The sequence below is a fragment of the Copadichromis virginalis genome, linkage group LG6 (assembly GCF_057382275.1).
Source record: "Copadichromis virginalis isolate Kocher_CV1m ecotype Utaka linkage group LG6, C_Virginalis_male_GT1.1, whole genome shotgun sequence".
Classification (NCBI taxonomy): Eukaryota; Metazoa; Chordata; class Actinopteri; order Cichliformes; family Cichlidae; genus Copadichromis; species Copadichromis virginalis.
The window spans coordinates 19,843,325-19,865,288 of NC_140623.1; the positions used below are offsets into that span (position 1 = coordinate 19,843,325).

Sequence of the window (21,964 nt, forward strand, 5' to 3'; positions counted from 1 at the left end):
TCAGGACTGTTTGGGTTTTGTTTGACAGCTACGTTCTGTTGTTCCAGGCGGCAGCGTTACGGTTGCCATGGTTACAGGGCGACGCTCTCTCTCTCTTTCTGCGACTGTGTGTTTCCTGGGTGAGAGAGCGCCTTTTCGTTGTTGTTGTTGTGCTAAGCTAACAGGCATTATGCTACAAGCATAGCTCTAAAGAATGTAGCATCATGGGCAGTATAGTCCGTGTTGCAGGGAGAATGCACTGCCATACACGTTATGTGTCTGTGAGCGCGAGGAGGGAGAAAAAGGCGAGTGGAAAGGTACGAGTTGTCGTCGAGGAAAAACGGGAGCTGGAAGCATGTAAATATAATAATAACCACTGCAGCCAAGAAGAGTGCCTGACGAGCCCAGTTGTAAGTAAGCTATTAAGACTCGACTGTACACCGTGTTCGTGTTTTCCTCCGAAAACAATAAGTTCCGTTGGAGCAGCCTTTCAACGCCTCTCTCTGTCTCTCGCAAGAAAAATTGACCCACACAACAAAGTAAAGCTATTTTTCGGCTATGAGCCGACAGGGACCCCGACGTATTAGTCAGTAGTGATGTGCGATACCACTGATTTCCTTTCCGATCCGATACCAAGTAATATTCAGGGTGGTATCGACGATACTGATCCGATACCGATACTTTGTACAAAACGGATTTTATTTATTGTATCTCAAATTATAGCGTCATAATGATTACAGGACATCAGAATACCTTCTTCTTATCACTTAATAATGCAGAGTTCATCATATAGAAATAAAAAAACAAAAGTTGTGCGCTATTTGAACACCTTGCCTGCCTGGAGGACTAAAGGACTCCGTGAGAGACTCTCACCCTAGCAGCACCTGTCCCTCTCCTCCTCTTCAGTTCGCCTCAACATACGCTCGTCATATTTTGTGATATGATTTACTCTGAGGTGTTTGACAAGGTTAGTGATGTTGCCACAACCATACATGCCAACCCTCCCGATTTTTCCGGGAGAATCCCACCTTTCTCCAGATTTTCCACCCGGACAACAAAGTTGAAAAACCATATCGCAGAATTCATAGCGCGGCCCAGCCTGTTAAGATATTCGTTGTGTGTACTCATGTTGTACATTGTTTAACTACATTATGGTTACTGTGGTTTAACAGAGACAGTGTTTTAGTGCTCACCACAAGGAGGCACTGTTTCATTGTACGTTCCTAAAACAGAAGAAGAAGAGAAATAGATACGGCACCTATGAGAAAAGTTTTTGCCGTGTGTTGAAGAGGAATAAAGTTCATAAAATATTAAGGACATTTTTGCCTCCGTCATCATTTCCCTTCGAGTTGATCGCTGTCGATGCTGCAATACTCAACAGGTTATGGGCCCAGGGCCGACTCGAAGAAGAGCCCTTTCTCATGAAGATCCGGAGCCAAAACGGATAACGGGCTAACGACTAAAGAGCAACATGGATCAACGAGGAGCAAGCAGGCTGCCTCGACTCATGTTTGACGGAGATGAGACCAGATATGAACTTTGGGAAACTAAGGTGCTAGGATATTTGCACTTGTTGGGATTAAAAGCCACTGTTCTGAAGGAACCGAACAGTGAGGCTGAAGTAGCAGCAGACGGTAAGAAGAACGCTGACGCTTACGCCGAGTTAATCCAATTTTTGGATGATAAAAGCCTCTCACTGATTATGAGAGATGCCCCTGACAATGGGAGAAGAGCATTAGAAATATTGAGGGACTACTACGCTGGAAAGGGGAAGCCCCGAATCATCAACCTGTACACCACGCTATCATCGCTTCAGAAAAAGAGGGAAGAGACTGTCACAGACTATGTCATCAGAGCAGAGGCCGCCATTACAGCACTGCGCAATGCGGGTGAGACTTTAGGTGATGGATTATTGATTGCTATGGTTTTAAAAGGTCTACCTGAAAGTTTTAAGCCATTTGCAATACACGTTACTCACGATAAAGACGATATGACATTTGCTGAGTTCAAAACAAAGCTACGGAGTTTCGAAGACACTGAAAAGTCGAGTGCATCGGAGTATAGCGACAACGTAATGAAAACAGGAGGAAGAACCGGCCGTGAGCACACGAGATCCAGCGCACAATGCAGATACAAGAGCGATGTGGACATTGTGTGTTTCAAGTGTGGACTAAAAGGCCACCGAGCAAAAGTGTGCAGACGGAGGACGTGGTGCAGTCATTGCAAAAGCAGCACACACAGTGATACCACATGTAGACATAAAGACAAACAAGATGGCGCGCGGAAGGTCGCAGATGAGAGCGGCGACGGATCCAAAGCAGAAACGCCAGATTATGCCTTCAGGATTAAGGGCGTAGACATCAAGGTCCAGCAGTCAGCGTACAGCATTGAGGAGAAAGGCCTGTTGGTGGACACTGGGGCTACCTCACACATCATTAACAGCATCGCCAAGTTCAAGAGCTTCGACGACGCGTTCAGACCGGAGTCACACAGCGTAGAACTGGCAGACGGTACCCAGTGCAGAGGCGTCGCCCAACAGAGGGGGGACGCAGAGGTGTTCCTGATTGACAATACAGGCCAGCGACGCAAAGCAACGCTGAAAGATGCGCTGTTTATTCCATCATACCCCCAGAACATATTCTCTGTAAAGTCAGCCACTGCATTAGGAGCAACAGTCACCTTTAAACAAGGGCAGGACACGTTGACCCACAAAGACGGTACTAACTTTAACATTCATGTGTATGGCAAGTTGTACTATTTGCAGACTGAAGTTGAGGGTAATGATAAGTGTAACACCTGTCATGACATACAGGCATGGCATGAGATATTAGGTCATTGCAACTATGAAGATGTAGTAAGATTGCAAGGTGTGGTTAACGGTATGCAGATTAAGGGGAGAACCGATAGACCTGAAAAGGAATGTGAAGTGTGTATCCAGGGAAAGTTTGCACAAACCCGAAACAGAGATCCGGATACAAGAGCAAAGGCTCCTTTACAAATGGTACACACAGATTTAGCAGGTCCGATAGCCACTGAATCTATTGATGGGTACAAATATGTGCAGTCATTCACTGATGATTATTCAAACTCAGTGTTTGTATATTTCCTGAAGACGAAAACTGATACAGTGCAGGCAACAGAGAAATTTCTAGCGGATGTTGCACCATATGGCAACGTAAAATGCATTAGATCAGACAATGGGACAGAGTTCACATGCAGAGATTTCCAAACCCTGTTAAGGAAAAATGGCATTAAGCATGAGACATCAGCCCCGTACTCACCCCATCAGAACGGTACCGCCGAGAGGGGGTGGCGTACTCTTTTCGAGATGGGCAAGTGCATGCTGATTGAGAGTCAGCTACCGAAATGCCTATGGAACTATGCCATTCAAACTGCTGCTGTAACACGGAACAGATGCTTTAATAAGCGAACAGGGAAAACACCCTACCAAATGCTGACAGGTAAAAAGCCAGACTTGTCAAAAATGCAGAAATTTGGGTCTGTGTGCTATGCATACAAACAGGACAAGGGGAAACTTGATTCAAAATGTGACCAAGGTTTCTTTGTAGGTTATGATAAGAACAGTCCCGCCTACTTAGTTTACCACCCTGAAACTGAGAAAGTTCAGAAACATAGACTTGTTAAGTTTGTGAGCAAAGTAAATGTAGAAAGACAAACACAGACAGATAAGGGAGAACTAAATGATGACTGTAGCAGAGTAAGACAGCCTATGGCTAACAGACCTTCAGAGAAAGGTGACAAGGACAATGAGGTTCCAGAACCTATTGTGACAGACACAAGTCCACAAAGTGGTATACCTGATGAGCGTGAACGAAAAGAGACAAGTGTGACAAGTGATGGATTTGTCAACAAAAGGTATCCTCTTAGGGAGAGAAGAAAACCGGGACATTTAAATGACTTTGTAGCTGCCAACAGTGGCAGCGATGAGATCCACACTACCATAGACTACTGCTACAGGGCAGTGTGTGGTGTCCCAAACACATTTAAGGAAGCCATAGAATCAGCTAACTCAAAGAACTGGATCAAAGCCATGGATGAAGAAATTCACTCGTTACGGGAAAATGACACTTTTACCCTAACCACTTTGCCAAAGGGAAAGAAAACAGTGGGGGGGAAGTGGGTTTATTCCATTAAGAGTGACATTGAGGGAAACGACAGATACAAGGCAAGGTTCGTAGCCAAGGGTTACAGCCAACAGTCGGGGATAGATTATGGAGAGACATTCTCACCAACAGCCAACTTAACTAGCATAAGAGTTTTGCTACAGAAAGCAGCGCAGGAGAACCTGTTACTTCACCAAATGGATGTGAAGACAGCGTATTTACACGCTCCCATTGATTATGAAATCTACATTGATCAGCCAGAAGGTTATGAAGAGGGAGAAGGGCTAGTCTGTAGATTACAAAAATCCTTGTATGGGTTAAAACAATCTGGTCGTAACTGGAATAGGATCTTGCATGAATACCTAACAGCGAACAGTTTCAGGCAAAACCCAGCAGACCACTGTGTTTATACCAAAGAGACAAAAGATGGTAAGGTGATTATGATCATCTGGGTGGACGACCTGATAATTGCTGCTGGCAATGAAAAGGTAATGAAGGATGCGAAAGAAATGCTTTCAGTCAAATTTAAGATGAAAGACTTGGGCAGACTTAAGCATTTTCTGGGTATTGATTTCACTCAGTCTGATGGATGTGTAACAATGTCACAAGAAACCTATGTCAACAAGATACTGATGAGGTTTAACATGCAGAACTGTAAACCCAGAGGAACTCCCTGTGATCAGAAGTTGTGTTACACAGAAGGTGCTACTAAGATAAGAGATGTGAGGATGTATAGAGAGGCTGTAGGCAGTCTTATATACCTCGCATCAGGTACCCGCCCTGACCTGAGTTTTGTGGTAAGCAAGTTATCGCAACATTTCCATGAGCCTACAGAAGAACAGTGGGGAACTGTGAAACACGTGTTGAGATATCTCAAAGGGTCCAAAGATAAGAAGTTGTGTTTTAGAAGAAACACAGATGAGAATTTAGGTCTAGTGGCCTACAGTGATGCTGACTGGGCAGGTGACACTGCCGATCGACGCAGCACTACTGGGTACTGTGTACGTCTAGGTAACAACAGTTCTTTGGTTTCATGGAAGACCAAGAAACAGCCCACTGTGGCGCTCTCTACCTGTGAAGCAGAGTATATGGCTCTGGCTTCCACAATGCAAGAGTGTATATATTTAGAACAGCTTTTGAAAGGTATAGATGACTACAGCTACACTCAAACAATAGTGTACGAGGACAACCAGGGAACAATTGCCCTGGCTAAAAACCCTGTGAGCCGACAGAGGTGCAAACATGTGGACATTAAATATCATTTTGTAAGGTCCATTGTAAATGAAGGAAAAATGTGTCTATTATATTGCACCACTGAAGAAATGGTTGCAGATGTTATGACCAAACCTGTTTCCAAGCTAAAACTTGCTAAGTTTGCTGACATTATGTTTGGTGCTTAAAAAGGAAAAAAAAAAAAAGGGGAAAAGGAAGTGTGGTAGAGATTGTACGACTGTTTATCGTTCATTGTAAAACTTTTCTTTAGATTCCAGCAACCTGAGTACAAGAGGGGGTGTTAAGATATTCGTTGTGTGTACTCATGTTGTACATTGTTTAACTACATTATGGTTACTGTGGTTTAACAGAGACAGTGTTTTAGTGCTCACCACAAGGAGGCACTGTTTCATTGTACGTTCCTAAAACAGAAGAAGAAGAGAAATAGATACGGCACCTATGAGAAAAGTTTTTGCCGTGTGTTGAAGAGGAATAAAGTTCATAAAATATTAAGGACATTTTTGCCTCCGTCATCATTTCCCTTCGAGTTGATCGCTGTCAATGCTGCAATACTCAACACAGCCAATTCCAGTTTCCAACAATGACGGCAGCGACTTAGTTTTAATATTACTCTTATTTCTCTTTCTGGGTCGCAAAAAAACGTTTAACATATTTTCAGGTGAGAATGTAGCTGTGTAAACTTCAAATATCTGAGCCGACCGACACATCGTCTTCAAACCCCCGCGGTCTTTCACCACTCGGGTTAAACATGATGTACAAGTCACTTTGATAACTTAAAAATGTTCTTGTTTGGCTTTTTCAGTGTTTTATTTGTTCGTGAGTAAATCGGTTTGGCTGAGATTAAAGTTATTAGATTAGATTAAATTAAATTAAACTTTATTATTCCCTCGGGAGGGTTCCTCCGGGGTTTTCACACAGCTGAATAAACGTCAAACAGAAAACTGATTAAACAGAAGAGTTTACGTCAGTGTCCGGTTATATTTTAGACAGCAAGGAGCAGACGGCAGAGTTTCACTCCACCGAGGGAGCTCGTGACGTACTACCCGGCTTTCTTTAGACCGCGAAGGCCGGTCCTCAGGTGGAAGCAGCCTCTGAATTTGGACACCCCCGCTGTTTCCGGGCCGGCCAATAATAACGGTGACATTTAACGTATTTTATCCGATAAATAAACCCTGTAAAATATATTTATCCGCCCAAACAGCCCTTTTGAATGTCTCCCTAATTCTGAGGTCTCAAGGTTGGCAAGTATGGCCACAACACCTCACTTTTTTTGCCACATTTATTGCAAACCACGGCTCAGCTGTTTGTGGAGGTAAAATACATCCGCACAATTACGCTCAGCCATTGTTGTGAGTGCGCACGCCAAGGGGCTGCGAGACATTTATACAGCCGTATTTCGCACATGACTATGAAAGGCGGAAGAGGAAGTAGTTCCTTTGAATGTAGGCAATCCGAATGTTATAGTTTCTTTCCACTGTGTTCCTGTTAATGATAAACTACAAATTTACTCTAAATTACTAAAATATCGATATTTTAATGTGAGAATCGATTCTAGAACATAAATGATTGGTATCGGAGGAATCGATATTTCAGGATCGATCCGCACATCACTATTAGTCAGAGGTCCCTTTACTACAGTTCGGAGTCGCGGACCTTCAGTAATAGTAATAAATCACACAGCAATAGTACATTCACGTTGTTGTAAAAAGCACGATAATATATTAAGTAATCCAAAGTATTCAGAATACGTTACTCTCATTGAGTAACGTAACGGAATACGTTACAGAATACATTTTGGGGCATGTATTCTGTATTCTGTAACAGAATACATTTTAAAAGTAACCTTCCCAACACTGCCAATAGGTAGTTATGTATGAACATACACATGAGGAGGAAATTAAACGTCTCCTGTAACTCTTAGCAAGAAAGCAAATAAGCACACCCTGAAATGATGAAAATGTGTGGAACATTAATTAGCACACTTCCAGTGAACTGCCAACCTGGAGTTAATCACAGCCCCACTGACCAGATAACTGTCTCACAAACAGCGACACGTACGCACAACTCTTTCCCACATTTCTGCACGCAAGCAAAACAAACTACCAAGTAAACATCGTCGGCCACCTTAGTCTGCCGTGTGCAGGGGCGAGCTGCACTGCGAAGGCACCAGTGACTGCTTTATCAGCATGCCATAATTTATGTTGTGTTAATTAGGTCCCTGTGGCTGTGGCTGGCTGGTAGCAGTGTCTCGTCCCACAAAGGGGAGAAGGGATAGAGAGAGAAAGAAAAGAGAGGAGTAGCCTTCGTAGACACAGTCACATTAACATGCCCTCAGCAATGGCACCAAACTGAGATACAGGCGTCTCATAATTAATGGTAGTGAATTATTAATGTGGCTGTCCTCAATATGTTTGCATGCTGTGTGTGTGTGTGTGTGCGTATCTGTGCAAAAACCCTTGTGATTTTGCATATTTACCTGCAACCTCTTGTGCGGTCTGCTTTTCTTTTTTTCTTTTTTCCGACTGAAACATTCAACGTGGGGTTGGCTTCTTCACAGCCTTTCCGTGGACGAATACGGTCATCCAGAATCCAGAGTGAAACGCAGCTTCTGGAAGGCCCCAGCTCAGCCATCCTACCTGCTCATTAGCTCAGACCGAGGTCAGGGGGTCAGGCAGGGGAGAGCTGTGGCATGCTGGCACTGAGGTGCACAGGGGCCGACACACAGGCATACCTGCAGGCTCCGCTCCTGTGTTATTAGCTCACAGACTGCTGCCAAGTGCCTGTGCAGGTCGCACACTATGGTCTACTACAGGTCCTGTGAGGATCCTGTGTACACACAAATGCACACACTCTAAACTATGAACAGTAGAATACAAAACAGAAATGGCTTAAGGAGAGCATTTCCCAGAAAGGGGGGGGGGGGACTTTCCCAAAACACACACACAAACACATATTGTGAGACAACATAAAATGGAAAGGCTGAGTGGTATTAAGATCCATATTGACAGAGTAGAATCCCATAAGCACCTCAGTTCTCTCTGTATGTCAAATATTCCTCCAGGTGCGGATAATTCAGTTTTACTACCTTTCCTTAAAATTCAATTGCACAAGGAATCAAGTCTTTTGATAGGATAAAACACACACACACAAACTGGTGAGGTAAAATACTGTTTATGAGATATATTATTTTCTAGATCTATTTAATTTTTCACAAAATCTGTTCAGGGCGTTTTGATTGACAGATGTGGGGGGGGGGAATCACAGAACATAACATTTCTATATGTTTTCCAGCAGTAAGCACATGATTTTTATCTCACAGTGCTTCATGTCGCAGCAATAAGGGTCCTGGTTTGAACCTCTGCTGGAGGGTCCCTTCAGATGTTCTCCCTAAAGACGTGCACGTTAGGTTAACAGGTTAAGTCGTTTGTCCCGTGTTTCGCTGGTGACCTGTCCTGACTGTACCCTAGATTTTGCTCAGTGATAGCTTAGAAGGCCTCCAGCTTCTTGTCAAACTTGGATAAGTGGTTAGGAAGGGAATGGATGGACAAATGATCCTCTCCTCCCTTACACCCTCGCACATCTTTTTTTGGTTTTTCCCGACCTTATGTCAACATTGGACTGAAACCCTCTCCGGAGACATTAAATATAACCACTTGGCAATTTCATGAATGCTCTGTGAAAATCTTCAAACTTCCCGATGTCCAGATTGCTCTGTATTTAGGAATGGTGGTAGCCAAGAAACAGATTTTTTTTTTTTTTTTTTTTTTAAATTTGGAAGTGTACTGCTCAACCTACCTTTGCACTCTGGACTAAGAAGAAAAAATGTGAAAAAACATTTGTCATCAGTATTAATGACTCAAGACTGTGCTAGAATTTATCTTTCCAGTTTAATGTTTATATTTGTAAAAAATATCTGGGTTTGTGTTACTTGATAATGATTATTATTGTTGTTATTATCGCCCTTTTTTTTACATTGCAATCAAATCTAACATCACTGCAACATCAACTCCATACAGTCTCACCGCCGAACAAAGTTCTGTGATCTTAAACATATCACTGAAGCTTTATCAGGCAATGGAATGTGTGCAGTTGTCATTGTCATCCAACAGAGACACCCTCTTGAACTATAGCGTGTGGCTTTAATGCAAAACCAGTATACATGACCTGTGCATTTTCTGTTGTGCGTTTCTAAATTATTGACGCTATGGTTGAAAAGTGGTGCGAAAAGACTTCTTTTTAATATTTTTTTCTTTAAATAATCCAGTCTTTGTGCAACCTGAATAGAAGGCCCTCCATTTCCACAGTTGAAATTTTATGGTTCTTTAACTTATGTAATTTCATTTGATCTTGCACTGAGTGTTGCGGCACTCGTGATGCATTCCAGAAAAATAAAACCATTTCACAACCAGCGTGATACATAATTTATGCATCTCAGGCAACAAGGGAATAAATATGCCTTTTGAACACACATTACAGAGGCATGGCCTGACAAGAAGTAGTTTTATTTTTTCCTTTTACATAGCGTGTAAGGAACATAATAAAACTCCCCCTCAAGACATTTAAATTGATAATCACCACATAGCTTTAATATCATACAGACAATAAATAATTAAGACAAATGTCCATTCGGCGTATTTCATTAACTCTCTTTTAAACCTCTCCTTATTTTCAATCTTTCTGACCTTGAAACACTTTAATCCACTGATGTTAAATGAGATAAAATCATAATTATGGCAGCTGAGTCTGTTATTTAAACCAGATCAAGGACAAGAAGGACTTTGGGGATCGTGGGATGTAGTACAGATAGCCATGTAGTTGGAGTAAGAGAGGGCTGTAAATGGGCCAAATCCTCCTAGACCCTTGTTACTTTGTTAAGGTGTATTTTAAACCCATAGACCATGAATGTCTTTATGAACTAATATAGAATCTTTTATACTCAGGACAGGAAGTGTGTGAAAATAAGTAGATTCATAGCAATCCACTCAAGTGAGATGAAACAGACAGCCAATGGTGTTGATGAAAACTCTCAAATCGTGGCTGTTCTTAGAGTCAAAAGCATCCTCATGCAGACCATTCATAGTGTCAAACAAAGAGGATGTTTGAATATACTGTATTATTATTATTGTTATTATTATTATTATTAACACAATTTATGTCGTCGCACCAGTGGAGCTGAACGCAACCCAATGCAACACTATTTACCATCTGTGCTCTGGTATTTGGCACCGTGCATGCATTGGGGCATTTTATGCAACTCTTGCATCAGTGAACTGTGAATAAAAAAACAGTATTTGTCTTCTCGGTGACTTGATACAAGTGCAAGAATGAAGTAAATACAGTTTTTGTTATGACCTGACAAAGTGCACCTGTCTGGTGCGGATGGTGTGCAGAGGTGTGTTCACTGTGTGTGTTTGTGTGCGGCAATGGTGCTGCTGGTGGTGGATGGTGGCCTGGCCGGCATCACAGCCACACACTTCAGTGCTCCCCCCATAAGTAGCCACCTTAGCCTGGCTGCAGAAGTACAGGAAAACCACTGCAGGAATAACAAGTCCAAGATGTTGGATAAAATCAGGTCTCTATCCACAAAAGTCAAGAATCAACATGAAAAATGTCAATGTTTGCGCAAAGAGAAAAAAAAGACATCTTAAAATATACATTTATTCAGAGCCTGTGCAAGATCAAACAGCAAAATTGATCTGCTCTTCCTTCAACCCTTGCTCTGCTCCCTCTCTTCAATTCCACTCCTCACCTATCGACTTTCTGCACAGGCCATCGCCATGACGACTCCAGCTTGGCCTGCTGTCACCTCTCCTTGGGCCAGAACCCTGACTTATGGGATAGGGTTCATTTGACTGCCGTGGGCAATGACGTGTCTGGCGAAGTGCACGGATCCCATTTCACTCACACACACACACACACACACACACACACACAAAGGTACACACAATCATAAACTTCTCACCTGGCCCCTCTTGGGTGAGATACTGTTTCCCTAGGGGTCTCTTGGACCACAGACTATGGCCTAATCAAGGTTGTGAATGTGAGCCAAACTAATGCTTCAATTCTCCTGGATCTGCTCAAATTGATCTAACAGGAAATCAGATTACTCACTCTGCCCCTTCAAATTTAATTATCAATCTGTGTCTGTTTCTTTGCACTAAAGACGTTTCAGGAAAAATAAAATGAACGAAATGAACAAAGTCAACGTCCTGTCCTTAAACAATAGCTTACTTAAGTGCTTTCTGCTTGCTATTTTGCTTTTTGTTTTTTATTCCTTCTTTCCTGTTTTCACTGACCATCAAGACCATTAGTCCTAACACTTGGCACTTCAGGGATGGAATTTTTGATGTTTAATATAATGAGGAACAATGGTTACAGAATTGTATCAGATATAATGTATCACATGATTGCTGCTTTAAGAATAGGCAAATAATAAATCTACACTTTAAAAGCGGCACTTCATTTTTCAGTAGGAGGTCATTTATAATGGCTTCAATTATTTGAACAGTTTCAAAACATTATTGCCAAGGAAAACTTGCTACTGTTGATAAATACATGCCATGAAGACAAAACCACAGATTTGACATAGTTCGGAAGTGATAAAAGCAAACATATGTGATAATGAATCACGGAAAGCATGGATAATATATTTATTCAATTCAATATATTTTCACAATAAAAGCTAATATTGTGTTATTTCTCTCAAGCCGATTTAACTGAAATTATTTTTTAAGCATGTCAGTAATGTTAAAATGTATGTATAACAAATCAAATCTCTAAAATCCCTCTGGGCTGCCATTCCTGTTCTCTAAAGAAAGAGTCACAAAAATATCTTATTTTAAAAATTATTAAAAAATAGAAACATGGAAAACACTTCCATAGTGTATTTTAGTGAACTCGACATCATCTGTTGTAAAAAAATTTAGCAACACCCATGGGGCCTTCACAGAGGCACATGTTACTTGTGCAATGTGCGTGAATACACTCCATTTTTCCAAAGTGGTGAATCTTTGCTTTTGAAGGCCTATCTGATTTCCAACCATTCATCCGTCCATCCATCCAGTGAGTGCTGGACCCAGTTCCAGCTGACTGGGTGAGAGGCAGGTTACACCCTGGACAGTACATCATAGTGCTTACAAAGAGAAAAGGTGAACCATTCATGCTAACATTCATATCTATGGCCAGCTTAGAATCATCAAATAAGTTAGCACGCATGCCTTTGCACCCTGTTACCTGCAGAAAGCCCTGAGACAGATTCAAACTCACAACCATCCTGCTTCAAGGCAAGTACCATGCGTCTCTCCTTTCCCGAGATGCTCTTTTTCCTTGAAGTCCTTAAAGCAAGACTTACCACTCAGGAACCATGCTGAAAAACCTCTGGGTGATTCTGTAGGCAGCTATTTCAAACATTATTTAAATTAACTTTAGTTTCTTTGGTCACTTGGATTTAAACACTACATATATAGATTAGTAAAATCTTACAACAAAAAATAAAAATAAAAATGCTAAAAAGGTTTTTCTGCAAAACATAAACTCTCATGAATTCTTTCACCCATATCTGTAGGTGCAAGTGATTAAACCTGATTTTCTTAAGCTTTCTGAAAGTTCAAATGTAATGCTGGCATTCAATCTAAATCATATTACAACAGGTGGACAAAAAACAAAGGAATATTTAGACTTTTGATATGCTGTAGATAAATCAGTTGATTAATTAATTCTGTTTATATTTGCACTGTACACCATCTCCCACCTTTTTGAGCAACCTTGATTTTCATTGAATTTTGAAATGTAGTCTAGTTTAGAGAGTGGAAATCCAAAATTCACTTCATCTGATAAGCGCTGTTGTCACTGGATGAGCACTGGGTTTGGTCCAGTGGTGCAGATATGGATGCAACAGCTCCCGTGGAGGCAGATCTCAAATTGGTCAGAGAGGAGGATCGATATCACCAGAAAGAGATCGAGAGAATGATGGGCATCCCAGGATACTCAGGGAAGTAAATTACATTAGAAAGTTAGACATTGATTCATGATGAAAACAGTAGAGAGGAGGGATAAAAACAGCCAAAGGGAGCCTTTTCCCCCCCAAGATGAGTCAAATCTTACATTTATGAACCCTCAAATTTGGATATATGAAATTATTGTTTGGGTTTTTTGTTTTTTATATAAACGATGTGTAGTTTTTCAGTCAAGGAATTTTAAACGGTAAGGTTCCTTTGGTTGTGACAAGTTGTGACAATTATAATTTGACTCAAAAGTCGCTAAAACACAGCACATGATTAAATATGTAAAACAATATTTGATAACTTTTTCTTTGAGATTATAGGAAGGTAGGAAAAATGATGTGCATTATCCAAATTATTTACTTCAGTATTTGTTTTGTTGAGGTTTTGTTTGTTTGTTGAGGTTTTGTGTATAATTTTAATATCTGGGGGGAAAAAATATTTCTTGGGCTCTTCTTATGATTTCTTTACAAAATCTTGTTGTCTAAGGTTAAGGTTAAAAAAATAAAAAATAATAGTATGTCAGAATTGTAGTTATGTACATGTGCTTCAATAAGTTAATAATTTAATATCATCAAGTCTGTCAAACCACCTTGAGGGCCACATTTTTCAACTCCAGAGTAAGTCTATCTGTGCTCCAGTTCCTTGACCCAAAGCTCCTCCTCTGGTCAGAGCTCACTGATAATGCATTTCTTTTTTAGAACAGTCTGCTGATGATCTTGATCTGCCTCCCTGTAGTCCACCATGAATACTATTCGCTGCCCACTTATTGTGTAATGTGACAGTGTAGATATAGGTGACCAGTGGGTGGGCCCCGTGAGATCCAGCCCAGAGGTCAGCCGGTCACTGTCCCTACGAGGCAGCCCTGCCGTGGGTCACCTGCTGCCCGCTTTCCCCTCATTATTTATCTCTCCCTGGCAGTTCATTCCTCTTCCTGTCAAAGCCCCTCCTCTTCCATCTCCCCATTTTCTTCTCTCCTCTGCTGAGTTTGGCATCAGTCCTCCAATCCTTTCGCCAATACCGGCTACCCAGGCCAAGGTCCACTGAATCACCAACTCCTGTCTGGGTCATATGACATCGAGGTTCAGGGACCTTTCTTGTGATGATGGCCAGGCCACGGTCCTATATGTGAAAGTCCACTGTGCGAGTTGCTCTGTTTGGATGGCAGGGCTCCTCTCAGCGGCCCAAGAGAGGGGTAATTACTTCCCCGCACTGGGCTTGGAACTGGACTCTTTGCCCCCTTGAGTCTCCGAGGACTGGCTGGGACGCGGCACCCCCTTTCATTAGGAGAACAGCTTATAGAGGGAAAGTCTCTGAAACAGACAAAGTGAAGGCCCTCCTTCGGCCGGTGATAAATTGGTTTGCCTCACAGGCGAGGTGTGAAGGGGGGGGTTGGCGAATGACACTCAGAGGACATGAAAAGGATGAGGAAGTCACAAATACAGTGCAGGAGAGGAGGGACTGTGCAGATAAAAATATCTTAGGTTGAAGGTACAGAAGGAAAGACATGGAAGAGCTGCTTTTTTAGCAAAGCAGGTCTGCTCTGGGCAGCGCTCATCATGCTGGGAAGCACACATCAAGGTCAGAACCCAAGTGGTGGGCATTAATATCAGTGTGGCGCATTAAAAAAAACTTCACAAGGAAAATAACTGTTGTCATCTTCTCTTGGTCACTTTTCTCAACTCCAGTTAGAGCATTTTATACCTTCCCCTACCTCCCAGTGATCATAGGCAGTATGAAGTGACATGGTGAGCTGAAAGAGGAGAGGGGTGAACGTGTAATTAGCAAGTGGTTTTATAAGAGTGCTCTTTGATTTATAATTCAGCATAGCAAGAACCCCTGCTACCCAGGGCTAGTGCTCCTCTGAATTAGCCCTGCGACTGGGAGACGTAGCAGCGAGGAGTGAGGAAGAACCTCACTAATTTGTGTTCTGTTGAGCTGGGTTTGAAAAAAGAAGAAGACGTGAGGTCCATACCTGGACATCGCATCGTAAGATACACCATAGAGGGGTTTAAGGATGAACTGCTATGTAGGCCTCTCACTCCCTGAGAGAGTGAGACTTGCAGAAAAGTTTAGCATCCCGAGCACTGCTAAATTGTGATGTGAATCTTACCCCACTGATCTGTGAGTGACAGCGTATTAATAAGGGCGATGCTACAGTTTTCAGGTAAAACTTGTGTATGAAGTTATTTTCTATGGGAATTGAGCAACATTATTCCCACTCTAACTGCGTCTTTGATAAGTGAGGCTTTTTTTGTCAGCAGTGGCCTCGTTTTTTCCTCAGCTCTGCATGCTACATACTGGATTCTCTTTAGTTCCCCATGGGTCCAATGATCCCCAGATCATCTATATTCTGATGCCCTTATGAAGCTAATGTGCTGATTTTACGTTTTCAACCTGCCATGATCCCCCCCAATCCCCTCTGTTCCCTCCGTTTCCTCTTTCACACTCAAGCGAGGATCCGCTACCGCTTTGATCACAGTCCCCCGTTAATGGTTTAAAACGTCTCAATTCCTGACGATTGTTGGGGCCTCTGTGGTTTACTTTAAGCATTTCCCTATGCCCCCTGTCCAAATTCACTATTGCTAAATGAGGCACCCTTTCTCCCAAGCTTCCCATCCCTGCGCTGCTTTCAAGTTCCCCCGATTGGGTGCCGCAGCTGTAAGCCCTAGATTTTGTCTCCTCCATCTTTGTCAAGCCCATTTGCCAAATACAAAAAAGACCCAATAAGCTAGGTCTTCATTGCTGCTCTCCAAAGTAATCCCCAGATCTCCCACTCTCTCGAAAATCAATGCAAAGGTTGAGATGAGGTGAATCTCCCTTCTTTAACTCAGCGTGCTGGGAAGACTCTTATGATCACTTTTTTTTGTAATCGTCGTGCCTCCATGATGAAACTAATTGTCCTATTTCGTGCACTCCTCAGATTTGCAGCCTTGCGATTGTCCTTTATTGCCACGCTTAAAAAAACAGAGCAGCTGAAGACGCTGGCGTTAGTCGTAGATTAAGTCGGAGTCGAACTAAGTTTATTCGTTTGCGAGCACAGGACTCCGAAGCAAACTTTGAACAGCAAAGTGCTAACGACTGATGTGACAGAAAAGAATCGCTTAACTTAGCAAAGGAAAAACATTAAAGCGTGAGCCTCCCTGTTGAATGGCTGTCCTGTATTTTAACTGAGACATTTGAATAATTAACGTTCAGATAATGCTTAACCCTGGCACTGACATATTATCACCTATATAAGTCACCGTGTTCTGAGTGTGCAGCCCTGCTTCTGAATCCCAGTGCAGATTTCACTCTTCTTTTACCTCCAACCTTGCCCATCCGTCATTTGGTGTTGACTGGCACCGTCAATGGGTTCATCAAAGCCCCTCTGAAATTAACTGCCTGCTGCACGTGATGATGAGGACTGCAAAAGTGAACCAAACAAGTAAAGGCATATGGCTAATTTATGGTTAAGGGCACTGATAACCTATCAAGCTGAGGGAAAATCCACAGTCATTCCCTTTGGATTGCTTAGTATAAATAATAATTTTAGCATTCTGTTTGATTTATTATTAACACAAATGATCTGTACAGTGTCACCTGCCAATATTTTTACTGTTACTAATCAAGCTGTTTACTACCAAATAGATTTTGTCTTAAAAAAGTTCAAATCCAGCAGTTTACATTAATTATATTGATAATACAGAGAGTATGTTAGAAACTTAATGCAACAAGTGTTAGTACATCTTTCCATACTGACATTAATATCTTTCTGTCTTTCGTTGCTTTGTGTGTCAGCCTTTATTTTCCAATGAGGATTGTGCTGTTACACAAATTGTTGAGAGATGTTCTGCCGTTCTTTGGAGTCTGTTTTATAGCTGCTCTTTGCTGGAGGGGTTGTGTTGCTCCATCCTTATCTTTCAAATACTCCAAATGTGTTTTATTGGATTCAGGTCTTGTCCAGGTCATATTTATTTTTCTTTTATCATCTTTAGAAAGTCTCTTGTTTTTGCCAGTATGATTTGGATAGCTACCAGGCTTGAATATTTCGCTTTTGCTGAGCTTCACCATTTGGGGGGTTGTCTTTTCAGTCCCTATTTTTATTTATCCACATGATTTATATTGCCAACTATAAATGCTATCTCCTGCCTCTGTGCTTAACTGCTGGAGTTATGCATTTATTGTATTAGACAGGTTTATGCAAAGCATTCTGGACCCATATGACCACACGAAGAGTGTGTTTCTTTCACGCTCTTCTAGAATGGCTACTCTTGTAATATTGTGGTAATAAAAAACAGTGTTTTATTTTCTATAGGAGGCTGTAGCTCAGGTGGCAGAGCAGGTCAGCCACTAATCAGAAGGTCGGTGGTTTGATCCCAGGCTGCTTCCTGGCTGCATGCCAAATATCCTTGGGCAAGATACTAACCCCGTGTTTGCCTACTGGTGGTGGTCGGAGGGGCCGGTGGCGCCTGTGTCCGGCAGCCTCGCCTCTGTCAGTGCGCCCCAGGGCTACAATGTAGCTTGCTATCGCCAGTGTGTGAATGTGTGTGTGAATGGGTGAATGACTGAATGTAGTGTGAAGCGCTTTGGGGTCCTTAAGGACTAGAAAAGCGCTATACAAATGCAGGCCATAGATGTTTTCCTCTGATAACCCCTGAATTTAATGCCACAGTTGTGCAGTGACGTTAACATGTTCTCCCTGTGAATCTGTATATTGTACCTTCCTCTCACAGTCCACAGACATGCATGTTCGGCTTTTTGACTATTTGGTATTTTATAACGTGCTTAAAGTGTTTTGAAAAAAAGGCTTTAGGAATGCATGGCTAAATGTTAAACGTGGCTTATAGTTTAACATGCTTTGGCTGGTCAATAGGACTAGAAAGGCAGAAAGGAAAGTGTCGGTCCATTTGCATTTACACTGTAGGTCATTCTCATTTTATACTGCCTGGCTGGAGGGTCCATATGCACAACACATGGAGACAGAATGAAAGCCCAAAAATGGATCTTTAATCTGAGTCAAATGCAGAAATGCTGGCAGTGAATGATGCAAGTGTGGGGCAGGCACCCCAGAAGGTCGTACACGAAAATTAAAAATGAGGAATAAAACAAACCACAAATTGGCAACACTAGAAAACAAGGTACACAAGAAAATGTGCAGAAAGCTGGACTAGTGCAAAACGGGTAGTGAATTGAGAGTGAAGCAGGTTTGGACAACTTATTTCCCTTAATAAAAGAAATAATCACTTAAAAACTGCATTATGTCTTCACTCTGGTTATCTTTGTTTATCTTTAAAATTTGTTTGATGACCTAAAGCATGTAAGTGTGTCAAATGCAAAAGGAGACTGAATGAGTGAATGAACACAGCTGTGGCACAAGAAGGGCGACAAACAGAATGAAGGCTAGAAGAAGACCGTAGTGACGTTCAAGATAATCAGGAGAAACAGGAAGTGACTAAACTCAACAAAATTATACTCATCACTGCTGAAGCCACGTTTCTAGGAAAGACAGACAATCAGACTTTTTTCTGTTCTTCTAGCAGTCTTATTTTCAACGTGGAGCCATGTTCCGCGTCAGTACATAGAAACTGGTCCATAACTGGTCATTTCAGTCATGTTCCTGTAAAATCAACTTACTGGAAATCACGGGTGCGATTAACCACAATTTTTTTTTAAATCTTGTGTCGGTAACCACAGGTAAATTCACTTTTGCTTAAAGTTTCTACTTTGTGGCTGTATTTTCCAAAAACATACCTTCAAAGTATTTCTTGTCAAAACCATGCCTTTATTGAGAGGTGATGCAATTTTCAATCAGTTAGGCGATCTTGCACATCAGTGTGCCCGTTTCTGTTACAGAGCAACACTAACATGTTTGGATAACACCTCAGCTCAGACACAAGCAGCCGTGGTTACACCAATCCAAACTGCTGCCTCTGCATCCGTGCGGTTTGGTTGAAAAAGAGGGGCTAGTGCTGGGACAGCAGAAATTCTGCCAGCTAGTCTTGGCTAATGTCAGCCTGATGGAGGCTCCAAACCAGTGGGGTGGGATGTACCACTACAACCCTCTGCCCTATGGTCTACCATTATAATTAATATGTTGTTGTATCAAAGTTGAAGCATTTGCCTCCAAAATGTCCTGCGCCCAGCCCCCTTATTAAAGACCTGACCTCCAAGCAGCTGAAGGTTGCTCTGCAAACTTGGCACACCCCCGAGCGAAAACATCTGCTTTCCTCACAGGCAGGACCGCCACGGACCCCACGTCTCAGCTGGTTCCCACAGCCCAGCGAGAGAGCCCTTCCCCTGTCCTCGCGCACTGACCCCCACATTTATAACCACACCCCCACCGCCACTGAGACCTCTTTAAGCCTTGGGCGCAGGCCTGGACCTCTCCATCACCTCGCCCCTCCCCTGTCCACATGTAGCACTGTGCCAGTGTGGTCACTTTACTGCTGAGAGGACTGCTCCTGTCTTGTTATCCCCGCATCAGAGCCTGTCGAGAGGAAGGGAGGGATGGAGGGATGAGAAGGAGGGCAGTCGTGGAGGGAGGGGGGAAGAAGGCATCTGCGCTGCTCCCACAAAGCGGCGACTGTTGGAACGCTGACAGAAGCATCTGTCATCCCCTGCCTTCACACATCCACCTGCTGTCCTAGTCCCTCACTCTTTCCATCTTCCTCCTTTGTTTCCTCCCACTTCCTCGCCACCTTCCTGCCTTTTTGAATGTTTTGGTGATTGTGTGGAGCTCTTGGGCGTCTCCTTTAGAAGTCCCATACTCTGAACACCCACTCATTCTCACTTTTAATGAATTAGAGCTTCAAGTGCGGGTCCAGACTGCATTAAATATGGCACCTGTGCTGGGAACTTTTCTTTCGTCTGGTGACTGCTTTCCACTGTACTTCTTCATCTCTAATCATCATAGGCTTTCTTTGCCAAGTCAGTGCCAAATTAAGCCATATTTATTAACAAATATTGCCACGGTGTTAATGAATGTACTGACCTGTCTTGTGACTACTTTATCATTCTCCAGTGGCACCCCGGCCGTTCCCCTAACATGCTGAAGGGTTGCCAGCAGTAAGGGGAAAGATGCCAATCCATGTGTATGACACACATACATACACATAGACACACACGCACACGCACATAAAAAGAAAGCACAAGCTCAAGGACACCATCATTCATTCAAGTCAGGAGAAGGTGCCCTTCAGATGATGCCACAGAGGAGTGTGCAAAAACCCAAATCGATGATTTCATCAAAGTTTGACTGGGAAAAACCTTTGTACATTTTCAACATTACTCGTACTTACACTGAAAGACAGAAGATAGTCTTGCTTGGCATTAAATTCTGCTCATTTCACTCCACACTATGGATTTTGGGGGTATTTGATTTGTTACAAAGGCTTTAAGAAGGGGGGGAAATGCAGCTTGTACAGATTTGGCAATCTGGAGCTACAAACTTGACAGACGTGGACTCTAATTTTTGTCTTAGCAGCTTATCTATATATTAGGGATAGGTTTAGTCAAACAACCAATGTGCACACGCCTTCAGATACAAGCACAAAAAGCTTGATTGCACATGAAATATGCACGAGCTTAACCAACTTGCACAGAACAGAAGTTTTATTGTGTAGATTTAAACTTTTTTAATTAATGTAATTTTAAATCTAAATGCAAACTATTCCGATGTTTTATGATACTCTACTGGAACACGTTGTTTGCTTAAAGCTATTTTTTTAAAACCCCCATAAGAGGATTTTGTGGCTCTGCTCCCACTTTTGTCCTCTGATTTCAGCTACACAGCCACTGAACAATTATTCAGATCTTTTAATTGAGTAAAAGTGGAAACACTACAGTATGAAATCACTTCATTAGAAGTAAAAGTCCTCCTCGGAAAATGGAACTCAAGTAAAAGCTGATTTTATTTTTTTGCAAAATGTGCTCAGATAAATACGAGATATAGTGCAGTTACAGAGCATGCACACACCTGTGAGAGACAGCACTAAGACGATAAAAGCTGGACTGGTTAAGTAGTGGTGTGGCTAATGGGGTGAAGAGAACAGGTGTATTGGCAAGTGTGACTGAAAGTAGTGGAAAAGTCTGAGGCCATCTAGTGGCTGGCTAAAAAAAACAGGTCTAGAAAGTGTTGGAGGGGGGCATGAACCTGGTGGGGGGAGTTGGAGGCAGGGACAGGGGCAGGAATCCTGTCTGAGCTACGTCAGCTGTTTCATACGCTGCTGGCTTCATGTTTTTAAAATGACATTTTATGTATAAAATATTAATCCATGAAATTCAAAACATTTTTTTCAAATACAAAACCTTATTGCCAGCATACATTTTTATGGCATTTGTGATTTTATTATTTTTGCCTTCCATGGGTTTTGCATTATGTTTTTTCCAACACAGTTGGAAACACAGTTAACTCATAATAGAACAAAGTGTTCTTTTTTCCATGGTTGCGATTGCACTGCTTAATATAAGGTAAGGCTTCATGGACTTTGTTTTTCTTTGCAGGGAACCTTTCTGAACACCTGCTTCCTTTATTTGGAAAACTAACATAAAGTGCCCTAACATCAGAGCTCACCTGAGAGTCAGACTTTTACCTTTTTGGTGTCTGTGTGTGCTAGTTAAGCAGCTCCAATTAACTGTGGCAGCTCT

The 21,964-nt window shown here is 42.2% G+C and overlaps 1 protein-coding gene across 2 annotated transcripts in view; it reads left to right on the forward strand.

Moving 5' to 3' along the window:
* Positions 1-203: 203 nt before the first annotated feature.
* psip1a (PC4 and SFRS1 interacting protein 1a) overlaps positions 204-21,964 on the forward strand; it is a 34,986-nt gene continuing 13,225 nt past the window's right edge. The window contains exon 1 of one of the 2 annotated variants that reach the window (XM_085459103.1): positions 204-389. In XM_085459103.1, coding sequence (XP_085315229.1) covers positions 204-389 — 186 coding nt within the window. The remainder of the gene's footprint in view (positions 390-21,964) is intronic. The other variant, XM_085459105.1, reaches the window with a different exon arrangement.